The following is a 12,481-nucleotide window of genomic DNA, read 5'->3' as shown; positions in this document are numbered from 1 at the left end:
CACCCTTCACTGCTGGGCTCCAGGGTACCTACGCAGGGAAACAGCAACAGCAGGGTGCGCTACAGCCCCTGGCTGATCTGTTCTACAGTCAGAAAGGCAAGGTGCTGTTAGGGCACAGTTGCTTTCAGGTCCAGCTCAGCATAAGTTACTTAAATCAGGCATCCAAGCCTGTTTCCTACCTCTTGTTTAAAATCGGCTCTAAGGAAGTTCTTTGTGAGGGCAGCAAAGCATGAGGGCACTGTTTTTTACTGTTGGACACCAACTCTAGAACAGATCATGTGGCTAATTAAAATAATTTACTTCAGCTTGGCCCTCTTTGTAAGAGTAAAGCAGCTGCGAGTGTTGAAGAGGCAGGGCTCTGTGATTACTGCTAATTGGGCTGCGTATACTAATCAACATGCCACCCTGTACAACAGTAAACACTTGCACTTCACTATCATAACGTGCAGCTTGTCATAAGGCCACCTTCAGCACTCATGAGCTGGAACAATGTGTGCATAAAAACTGCCCTCTCCTTACTTCAGCTGAAAAACAAATACTGCATAAAGTACAAGTTAGGAACAGAGAAATACTGCATAAAGACCAAGTCAAGGGTAGAAACCATAGATCCTCCTCGCTTCCTATCTGAATGTATAAGAGTTAAATAGGTGGTCTGGCTTCCCTGAACACAGCTTTAAAATTCTCTGCAGATTTCCTGAATTACTTGGTGAAAGAGGCTTAAAAAAAAGTGACAGCTGTAGTGCAGAAGAAAGTTCTCCTATATTCAGGCAGGCATTATACCAACTCAGTACTAAAGAGCAAGTCAAGCTTGGTGACAGTGTACTGCTTATCTTAACAGACAGCCTGTACCCTTTTACATATTTACACATGAACATCTAAAACTTCACACCAGATTTCAACATTCATTTTATTAACAAAGTGCAAACAGTTTTAAACTATGAGTTGTACAGCACTTACACTGCGGAACACTCACATGAAAATGAATGCCAGTAGTCAGCTGAGACAAGGACAACTATCACATAAATTCATGCTTTTTCACTAACCAGTTATTCAGCTTTCATCATAGCTTCACAAGTAGTTTAGCAGCTCAAAATGCAATGCACAGCGGCAACGAGTTTGGCAATGTGTTCGGTTGGTCCACAGCACAGTCTGCGGAAAACAACTTCTGTGCCAGCTACTTTACCCCAACTCTCGAGCCACTGCAGCGGTGGGAGTCAGTAGTCTCAGTCAGTTCAGACCATTTAAAATGAGGACATTCGTGCATTGGCTGTTACTCCAATGACACAAGAGGAGAGCCTGAACCAGGGCTCCAGCACATTTTGGACATTTTTTCAGAGCATCTGAAGCTGGCAGAGCCAGCAGGAACACAACCTTTATAATAACCCCTCAAAGGTCATTTTGCCCCAGTAACAGGTTGAAGATGACTGCAGAAGAACCACACAATGGTATTGACAGAATGGAGTGCGCGCACAACCATCAACAGCCTCGGACTAAGCTCCAGTGAATAAATGCACCTCTTCCCAGGAACACGAGCCAGCGAGTCTTCAGGCCCCGAGCCAGTTCTCTATCTGGTTCAAAGAAAGTCAGCTTTCATTGAAAACCCTCATTCTGGGACAGTTTTAAGGCTTCAACAAATACAAACTGATAATTCAAAGTTCTGTGCTGGGTACTTGAACCCCATTTTTTGGTGATTACGTAACCATGCAAAAACTCAGGCAGTCCTTCCTTAGCACAGTGTAATTTTTAAAGGCTGACCTAAAAATGCAGATCGCTGAACAGCCCTGAGGAGGCAAGTTAGCCACACAGACCAGGAGCTCACCTGTCTGCTCTACCTCTCCTGGGGGCATGCTGCAGCGCATTAGGTTGTACAAACACCCTTCTGTCTACCTGAAGTAAGATGAACATTTCCTCTAATCTCTGCAGCTCAAGGGGCAGTACAGGAAAGGTGCATCCCCAGGGATCCGGTCAGCTCAGGAGCTAGCTAAGGCAAACAGTTAAAATTACCTGGTGTTGTCTTCTCCATTAACAAAACTGAGATCATCAGGACCGACTTGATCACCCTCTGGGAACGCCGAGCACCGCTCTGAGGCTGAAAACAAACAAACAAAAAAAACCCTTTACCAGGCAAGCAATCAGAACAGAGAGAGTTAATGTTCCATCTCTTGCAAGTGCTGCTGTGTTATACTTCCTCGCTAACGTACTGGTACACGATGTGATCGACATTGTGTTAAGGCTGCCATAGGGTTTTAAATTAAAGATAACTTTAGTCAAGCACAGATACGAGTGAGGTTTTTATTATTCCGATGAGTTGCAAAGATTTAATGCCTGCTGCAGACATACAGCAAAGCTGTAAACTAATTAGTGGACTGAGTCGTTAGGCCATCCTGCTAATGCACAGTGAGATGCTTATTCGGGCCCAAATCAGCTCCAACCAGCATCAGATGTCACCTTACAGGTTTTAATTTGATCAGAAGGTTAAAGCGTTTCAGAAAGATATGAAATGAGTTTTTAAAATTACACTGAAGTGCTCAAAGCACACTCCTGCCAATTAAGATGCAAATCCACGTCTCAGGCAGTGGTTACCTCCCTGAAGGTAGCCTACTTACAGCACCAGTGCTGGTGCACAGGGAGTTCCAATTCAGAAGAACTGGAGCTATGGGTTTTCCAACGCTTCCCCTGGGAGATTCACCTAAACTGACTTCTCAAGGCTAGAGAGAGTTCCCCTCTTCTCTTTTGATCTGCTTTTAATTAGGATCCCAGGAGAGGAGTTCCAAATCTTATTGGCTCTTACTTGTGCTTTAATACCTCTACGGCACCATCAGCAACCTCTGCTTCAGCAGCAGCACTGAGGCAGACTCACAAGACGGGAACACAACCAGTTCTACCTTCACTTGAGGACTGCACAGAAAAGGCATGGTTAAACCCCTCTGACGCAGAGGTGGCATCCTCCTGCTCTTCGTTTTCTGTGTCACATTCAATGTCACTATCACTGCTCATTCCCGGCAGGAGATGAAGGACATGCTTCTGACATGCCCCACCTACAAAAAGATAAACAAACAAAAGCAAAAATGGTGGCACTAAGATCTCCGTAGTTAAAGCATTAAACTTTCTTCACACGGAAGAGTTACCAATATCAAATACCAAGAGCTGGCAGGAGAACAAGGGAGAAAGAGCATGTTTTGAGCTAATGTATTTACCAAAGCACTAAGGAATTTAACAAAACAGCAGGGACCAGCTTTGAAAACAGCCTAATTGTGCAGCGCAGCTTAGCTTGAGAGGAGCAGTTCCAACAAGCCACCAGCTGAGTGCAGACTCAGGTTCCTTCCTGTTCAGCTGCACTCTCTGCCTCTGCAAGTAGGACAGAAAATAAAGGTGGCTTCTTTAACAGTTAAGGGGTAGTATGACCCTCTACACGGATATATCTACCACATCCTTCAAGCAGCAATACTCTATTTAATCTATTTAAGTCTCAAACGCAAAACCATGCCTTTCCTTCAAAAAGGAACCAGAGCTTTTGATGATAATCAAAGTGGCTTCTTTTGTTTTGCCAGAACTTGGGACTGCACTGGTACCAAAATCCTCCCTTTTATACTGTTTTGTAAGTGACCAAAAGGGTTTGTTCTGCTCTTTTACTTCTCCGGAGTTGATAGTCATTGCTAAGAGAAAGCAAGTAAAGTGAGATGCCAACTCTACTGTAGTTTTTCCTCTGAAAAGAAAAAAAATAGTAATATTTGTTTCCTGGGGTTTTTAACAATGAAGTATTTTAGTTTTTAAAACATTTTCCTATTAGACTCTCTGCTATAATAGGAGAACTGCGGGAGCACATCACGATCACGCTGCAGTGACTAAGAGCAGAAATTCAGTTTTGTCACTGAGAGACCTTCTGTAAATGCCAACTCCTACACAATATTGCACACTGCAGATAGAGATGGATGCTGGCACCTTAATATAGGCTTTGCGCTACAATTCAGTCATTGAAATTCAAATTAGTGCAGGGGTGGAAGGCAGGAGAGTTTTAGCAAGATAAGAAAAAAACTCTTCTACGTGGACTTTCAAAAAGAAAGGCAATAATATTTTTTTTCCAGCATGGAAAGGATGCAGGAAGGGAGGGGGAAAAGTTTCCTCTAAGTCTCTAAGGAAACTGGCTTACGTACCACAACACCCAATACAAACGAAACACTGGAGGGATTTTAGTGTGATGTGGAGGTAGTTACCACTGTGGCTTGTTCCTGAAAGCTTAACTTAAAAGTCAAGGTCACTGACTATTAGTTTAATTAGATAAATTATTTTCAAGGCCACAAAAACAAACAGCAAAGCAAAAGACCCAGAGGCATATCAAGAGGTAGAAAAAACAAGCAGTAGTCCAGAGAAATAGACGGCACCTTGTAACCTTATCTGCTAGCTCCCCACATTCCTGTTGTACCATAACATCACCATTACTCCACAGAGAGCAGTGGCATGGAGATGTTCCTTCCTCATTTAGATTTATACAACAGCTGCCAAACATTACAGCAAAGTTCACCAGCCATAGACACAGGTGATTTTTTTCCCCCCTTCAAGCTATTTCCATTACAGAAACAAACAACCATAGACTGGAGCGTGGCAACGCTGCATTTGCCCTGTACAACATCCAATTTACCTTCTTCTGGCCCCGCTGAAGCGCCTTCAGAAAGCACGCCCTGCAGTTCACCAGTTTCAGCGTTGTTTTCCGGACTACCTGATTGTGTTCCTTCTGTGCGATATCCTTTAGAATTTGACCTTATGAAAGAATTTTAGGAGAAACACAGAAACGCATGTTAAAAATTCAGCTTTAATCCAGCTATGGAAACAGCTCCTTTTAGTGCCACATCTAGTTTTACTCATTGCTTCAAGTCATTTCCACTTAAACTTCCAGCTTTAACTAATTTAGAAGTATTTAAAATCTCAAAAACTAAACCTCAAGGTTTATGTGTATCTTCAAAAAAATTGTGATCCTTAGTATTTTTATAAAACGTAGTACTCCATTGCACTTAACTCTCTGATGTGTAACTGAACTATTATGAAAATACTGAAAAACAGTCCCAGTGAAGAGTGTTCTCTTAAATGGGGAAACCCAAAGTGGTAACCTTCAGTTAGATGATATTTTGGAACGAATGGTGGGAAAAAAACCCTTTCAAATCAAAGTAGCAGACTACATTAGCAGACAATTAGAAAAGAAAAGATGACTTGTACCCTAGTTATAAAACAAAAAATTGATCTCCATAGGGAACAACAGCAACCAAGTAAACTTCAAAGTAATTTCACTTCCATGTTCCAAGTACTTGGGTATAGTAGATTAGTATTTATTCTAGATCAAGAAAAAGAAGGAAAGAAAGAGATAAGAAAGGGGAGGAAAAAAAAAGTCCTTACCCTAGAGCAACGAGAGCACCAGCTTTTCTGGTCTTCTCTACAGCAGCTAAGCCGTTTAAGCCAGAAACTCCCACATCGGAATCTGAAACTTCACAAGGTCTTTCCTCTGCCTTAGGCAGAGCCTCAGCAGCATTACTGCTGGCCAGGGGCCTGGGACAGTGGTGCCGACTGCTCGACTTTGAACTCCCCAGGCCACCTGAGAAAAGAGGGAGAGAAGCTCAAAGCACATCCACTTTTGTTTTAATCGGATGCTTGTTTAGTCTTATTTTACACCACCTGTTTGGTTCCAAACATGTACGTACAAGCGTAACTCCCCTCCTGCCCCCAAACCTTACATTTTGTAGGCCTCACATGGGATACACATACCATTTGATGCATATTCTCTAAACACACACACAGTCTCTGTCTCAGCTGCCATTTCTGATGGGAGACGCAGGTAAGTACAGACTAATCCTTCCCCATCTTGTGTAGTTAAAGCTTATCTTCTACTAACACAGCAATCCTCTTCACTGTTATTTTTCCCAGCTATAGTTGCCAAGTTGTTTGTCACCCAAGTCTCCTACATCTGTTTAGTATTATGAGAAACCAGTTGTGATACCCTGTACCTTCTCTGAACACTTAGATTGTGAAGGGCAAAATACCGATTCTTGTGTTAGGCATTTCATTTCAATCAAGGAAATGCAGCGTAAAACTCAGGAGCAGCAACACTCTACAATTCTTTCAGTCACACATATTGGGATTTTTCTTGAATTCCCTTTAAGTCAAATCACAATTTAAGCTTGTTCAGTATTTTGTCATCTATGATGTTTACTGTAAAGGTAACTCCTGAAACGCCTTCAGAGGGACCAGGAGTAATATCCAACACATACATCTATGTTCTATTGACAAGTCAGCTGTGTGGCACTGTTCCTCAGCTGACAACTTATCTAGGGCCTACACAGGTACAGTAGCATTTAATGGATTTGAGAACAGATCCAGCCAAGTCTCAGGCAAACTTCAGTTGCCAATCAAAGGGACTTCTTGAAAAGCTTTTGTACCACACATGCTAAGATGCAATTCACCACACAAGTAAAGATGACTGCTTACCCTCAGAAGTTTGACCGTCTCCCTTTAACCGAAGGTTACTTTCCCCGCAGTCCATAGCTCTTCGTAAAGACAGACTCCCTGCTGCTCCAGAGCGAATAGGCTTGGGGGAGTTACTCTTCTTACTCACAGCTGCAAACATAGTTTAAGATGTGACAAAGATTCAAACTGCTACAGTACTCTGCATTCATGCTTGTTTTAAGTGGTTAATGAGCAATGAGACATATCAAGTTCAACTCCCTAACCTGCACACAACTCCTTCCACACCCTTCCTGTCAAAGACGTGGTCTAGAACAAAGCTTAAGTAACTAAGGATAAGGCCAAGAATACACAAGAAATGTCTGCTTGTCTTCCAGTAGGAGATCCTTCAGGAAGCGATCATCCAGGTGGCTTCAGCCATCGTACTCCAGAACGGAAGTATAAAGGATACGGACAGCCAAAACCATCTCTCAGCTCTTACGTTTGAAGCTCGAGGTCACTAAGGACCTCAAATGCAAGACTGGACGTCAGGTTACAGGAATCACACTGTCTGTAACTTCCCAAATTAACTGTTCCCTGACGGTGTGTCAGTGTGACTCACGGTACAGAAACTCGCCTAGGTATAGGAATGGAGGAGAGGTAACTGGAACAGCAAAGCACTTTTACTGTCACCACATCCCACAGAGGTGAAGAATTTAGGCTTCAATGCAAGTCAGAAGATTTCTCCGGTTTTACCGAACAATGTATGCCCGTTCTTTTAGTCCTGTTGCACAGTGAAGGGACTTCCCAGTGCCTTAGCAGCCTTTGAAATATGAGGCATTTGCTAAGGAATGAGGTAGCATTAAAAGCCACACAACACACAAATGCTAGCATTTCCAAAGGTGTGCCTTGATTCTTCTGTGGCTTACTGATGGTGCAATTTAGGCTCCAAACCAAGACGCAATTCTATCCTCAACGAGCACCATCAGAGAAGAAATTTTCTGCTCTCTGGAAGTGATGAAATGCAAGGTAAACCTTGGCTGGAGCTGCAAAAGCCCTTTTTTGCAGGTCAGCGTTGAAAGGAATGGAGAGGAACAGAACTATTATACCAGCTCTTCAGTCCACTCAGACATTTGTAATAGATTTCTTACTCGTCTTAGCTCCAAAAAGGCAAGCAGTAACTTGAATCAAAACTCAGAATGCTGGAAAATCATCTGTCCCAGGCAACAGGGAAGTGCGAGAGGACTGAACCATCTGTGCCTTTATTAAGGTCATCAGCAACTTGCACAGTCTTCATGCTGGTACTTGAAAGATTCCACACTGGCTTACACCAGTGACACTTACCAGGATTCCGTGACAGTACCTGAAGAGACTGAGACACAGGCACCTCTTTGAAAGAGGTCACCTTTCGAAAGGCAAAGTCTCTCCACAAGCATCACGGAAAATCAAGTTCATAGATGATCTAGAGCAGCATTCAACAAGAAATGACCTTCAGCTAGAATCAGTTCAATACTGATTAAACTTCAGAACTTTCTCACTGTGGGTGTGCTACTCATCGTGGACCAAAAAATTTAGATTTTAAATTTATGAATTCTTGAGTATGAATAACTACAAAAAGGTCTATTTCCAGGTGCCTGGATACATAAACCACCTATACAAGTGACATTTACATCCCCCCCCCCTTCTCTGAGCACTTACAATTCCTTATGTAACAACTGGTAACGGAAGACTTTGTCAGTAGTTCCATTCCTATTTCTTGCAGCTTGCTGCAGCTGTCTGTTCCACAGGCAGCTAAAGCACCTTGCTCGATGGAGAAGAAGTTGGGCTGCCCATCGCATGAGCCAGCATTGCTGCTTCTTACTTCCGATAGCTGGTTTTTTACATCGGACATTTTGCTTCGTACTTCAGCCATCTGAGTTTTAAGTCTCTTCAGCATCTTCAGGTCAGGTGGCACACGCCACATCGCCTGGTGTCTCCGCTGATCTCGATCTTTTAGAGAATACGATGATGCTTCACCAAAGGGAAAAGTTAAAGTACACAACAGGTAAGTAAAACAGTTCTCAAATAAAAACAGGTATCTGTTTTTTAACAGCTATAAGCATTGTGTACCTTTCTGGGCTGCTATAAAAACAACAGATACAGATACTTTCTTCTGTACCCTACAGCACCACAGTATTTAGGATGCTAGCACTGCATCACTACTGGGACAGCAGATTTCCTTTCTCTGCCTGCCATAGCAGAAGGGCCCAGAACTTCTCTTTGGAAGAACAAAGACCCCTGATACTGTGGCATGAATTCTGATGACAACTGAGCTACCGTGTATTGCCAGACAAGCAAGTCTGGTCGCTAGTTAAAACATCGAATTTGTTAAATGTTTTTATAAAATGCGTTAAATACCTGTATAACATTCTCATACCACCACCGTTTCATGTTAATATACAGAACTCAAATCTGAAACTAGGAAAGGAATTCCCCTCGGTACCTAACACGACAAGATCAGGTCAAAGAGCTAACACCCGAGTACGTCTGTATGCTGCTTACCTAGAATTAGATCAACTTTAATGTCTGAGTGCTACACATTCTATAGACATTTCATTGCAAATTCAGCTGGTTCAGAGCTGCAAAGCCAAGTGGCTCTTGCAAACCTTCATTTTAGGAGGTGAAGTTCAGCAAACTCTAAATGTAACAGCAGCTTTCTCCTATTCGGATGACTTGAGTAAGCTCTGGGAACAGTCAAACCTTAAGGGTACCTCAGCAGAGCAGGTGATTTCAGCTTTGTAACCAGGAGCTTAAGACCAAGAACCCATTCAATACAACAGCAGAGCTTAATTTTGCTCAAGCAGTACAGCCCAAAATGCAGTGCCTCCTCTTAAGGTCCTTTTGTCTAAGCCTTTTCCAGGCAAAGCAGAGCTGAGACACACAGTTCACACACTGCCTCCTCTTTCTTACTTGTGGAACTGACCTCCATTTTTAGAAAGATGGATTACCATCAATAATAACTATGGGTGCCAGAGCTGCCAGGTATCTTGCTTTTGCTGCACGTGAACTTAATTGCTGTTTTCAGATGAAGGGTCCCACCCAAACTGAAAGTACTCTTCATAATCTTCAATTATTTAAATAGCATCACTTTTTTTCCTCCTGATGTTCTGATCCATTTCTCTTCCGTAAGTGCTCACGTGGGCTCTTTCTGAGCTGTTGGCTTTTAGCCTTTTCCTACCTTGAGCCAACATTCCTCTGCCCTCTGCCCTCTGCTTGCGTTTCCAGCTTTGCTACTACATACATCTTTCTAGTTCTACGTGCCCTTTTTCATACAGAAGTAAATTCCAGGATTTCTTTTCTTGTTAGTACACACTGCGCTCGTGGTACTCTCAACCACCAAATGTACAAATTGTGTGAAGCAAGAGGTGTAACTGCTTTCTGAGCAGATAGCTGTTTTGTGTTATTTTGACTTTCAATGCTAACCTCTTCTAGAAAAGGGCCTTTCATTCATCTCCCACAGCGGCTTTCAAAGAAACTGCACGAACTGCATCACTACTGTGTTGCTACACAAACCAGCCAGCCGCTTCAGTCACATCCCCCAAGAAAAGACGAGAAGACCCTCCTTGACAGACACTGCTGTTTTCAGTTGAGTCATCCGGCATTCTCAAGCTGAGGTCAACCATTAAGACAAAGAAAACATCAGAGCAGGCAGTAAGATACAGCATACTGATGAGCACAGAGGAGGATGTGAAAGTCTAGCTATCAGTGAAAAGAACTGCCTGTCATTATCTTTCACCCACTCCTCAAACCTGCTTCTAACTCTGGAACTGCATTCTCAGACATTTCCAGGTTGGAATTAGATTGTTTGAGACGTGATGTGCAGTTACCTCTGTTCTGTAGAAGAGAGGCAGGCGGACGTGGCTGAAGGCCCCAAAGGTTTTCCATACCATTTCTGTCTTTTAGATCCAACAAGTGGATTAAAATCAAGGGATCAATATCTAGCAAACTGCTACTGGCTGTCGAGCCTAGGACACCTCCTCCCCGCCTTGAAGGTCTTCCACTTGCACTGGTGTAGCCGTGGCTAGTACCTAAGGAAGAGTTATGGACAAAAAGTATTACATTTCTTATCTTTTATATCTCTTAATAAATAGATTGAACATGTTAATTAACAAATCAATGCAAAGATTATTCTAAAGGCATGCACATAAACTTTTTAGCTATTTCCCTCTCCCCATTAGCCACTGCAGCATAAATACCACTTCTGGTGAATGCCACTCCTGATCTGTGGTCATCTCTGCCATAAATATGTATATATTCAACATCTCAGAATCTTGTTAACTTATGGATCACCTTTCCATTATTACAATTAAATAATGGAAATAATAAAATAATTATTACAATTAAAATATATTTCTGCTTGACTTGTACAGATTTTTCACTTCATTCCTTCCACATAGTTTAGGTTTTACAGTGCACTAAAATCTAAGTGAATGTATCACATGTTCAGAGGCCACACAGACATTAGTAAGAGATTGCTTGGCAATCTACTTTTGATTGAAATGGAAGGGTTTTCAAAGAGGCAGAGAAGTTTCCCTTCTAACTTACGCATCGTTTTTAAATGAGCACATTCAGAAGATTCCCCCCACCTTTTTTTACTGAACCAATGAGACGTTTCTGCCACACTGCAATAATCAGTACAAACTACATGATGCAGCATTTCCAAAAATAGAAATGCCCGCAGAACACACAGCTTGGTGTTGCTTCCAAGAAGAACAGGGGAAGAAATCCAGCAGCGTTTTGCATAAATGGGAATTCTGAAGGCTGTTTTTCATACCTGATGCTCCAGGAGTAGCAGCAGCTGCTGCATCCTCCATGAGATCTCCTTCTTCCAACTCCATATTATTACTATATTCCACGTCATTTTCTCCCGACCTTAGGTGATGATTGGGGTGGAAAAGGGAGAATACAATTAATTATCTTCTGTCAGACCCCTTTAGACATTATGGCACATGCCACTGAGAAAGACACGAAGCACTGTAAATATCTTCTGCATTCCCAACCACACTAATTAAATGAATAAAAGTGGCACAAACATCTAGATTGTAAGATCTCATCCAGCAAATGTATGTGTTACAACACATTCTTGTGTTTTAATGAAGATTTTAGGATTTGGCATCACCTCAGCTAAGAAATTTAAATTCTCTAGTTTTAGTTAACTACTTGTCCTTATTATCACTCTCCTACTACCACACCACTTTCTAATACCAAGCCTCTATTTCATTAGTGTTGACCAGTACAGAAAGAGGTTTCCTGGTGTTTTGGGAAAGAACTCTTACAGAGTAAAAAGATAGAAAATGTTACAAAAAATAAAATAAAAAAATGAAGAGACCAGAAAGAGAAGAACTAGCTGTCTGAAAATTCAATGTTTAACATTAACTGTACCAGTTCATGTTGTTTCCAGTACAGGAAACATCCCTCAGGTTGCACTGACTCCCACATACACCGTAACGGCGATATATCAAATGAGTCAGTTTCCACTAGGACAGGATGATTACCACTGGGAGACACGGTGATGATCTGGGAGGCACTTTAAGTTACTTACATGGTTTCTTCATCAATATCATTTTCTTCAGTGTTACTAGTTGCTGTCGAACTAGCTGAAGAGCTGCTACCATCGAGGTGGTTCACCTCATCTTCTCCAGCCAGATCTACATCCAAATCACCGTCAGAGAGTTCATGCTACAGGAATAACAGAACAAAAAGGAACATCTCACTTGCACCTTAACGCATTTATCAAAACCTACAAAGATAAATTCTATCTCCACAGAGGTGTCACACTATCACAGAGAAATTAAGAGGGTTTTGAAAGCAAAACTAAAAGCTGGTAATAAACAGGAGAGTTGGATTTTTCAGCTGCAGCTGGGAAACCTTGTGGTAGGATCAAGTAGCTCTGTTCCAGAACATCTCTGTCATCTCTTGCTACCTCTCAAGTTTATCTCCTATTTCTACACAGACACTTATAAATCTAATTTACAACTCAAAAGTTCACCTATGTTTCTGCTGCTATCCTAGC

At 42.1% G+C, this 12,481-nt stretch overlaps 1 protein-coding gene across 1 annotated transcript in view; it reads right to left on the bottom strand.

Annotated features, from left to right (window-relative positions):
• Window positions 1-888: 888 nt before the first annotated feature.
• TRIM37 (tripartite motif containing 37) overlaps window positions 889-12,481 on the bottom strand; it is a 28,157-nt gene continuing 16,564 nt past the window's right edge. Inside the window, exons 16-25 of the mRNA XM_083806293.1 lie at window positions 12,011-12,147; window positions 11,243-11,340; window positions 10,296-10,496; window positions 8,128-8,439; window positions 6,475-6,603; window positions 5,389-5,584; window positions 4,640-4,758; window positions 2,886-3,038; window positions 2,005-2,089; window positions 889-1,568 (exon numbers count right to left, since the gene is read on the bottom strand). Coding sequence (XP_083662419.1) covers window positions 1,565-1,568; window positions 2,005-2,089; window positions 2,886-3,038; window positions 4,640-4,758; window positions 5,389-5,584; window positions 6,475-6,603; window positions 8,128-8,439; window positions 10,296-10,496; window positions 11,243-11,340; window positions 12,011-12,147 — 1,434 coding nt within the window. The 3' untranslated portion in view covers window positions 889-1,564. The remainder of the gene's footprint in view (window positions 1,569-2,004; window positions 2,090-2,885; window positions 3,039-4,639; window positions 4,759-5,388; window positions 5,585-6,474; window positions 6,604-8,127; window positions 8,440-10,295; window positions 10,497-11,242; window positions 11,341-12,010; window positions 12,148-12,481) is intronic.

The sequence above is a fragment of the Anser anser genome (assembly GCF_964211835.1).
Source record: "Anser anser genome assembly, chromosome: 20".
Taxonomy (NCBI): domain Eukaryota; kingdom Metazoa; phylum Chordata; class Aves; order Anseriformes; family Anatidae; genus Anser; species Anser anser.
This window is presented reverse-complemented; position numbering and strand designations above follow the sequence as displayed.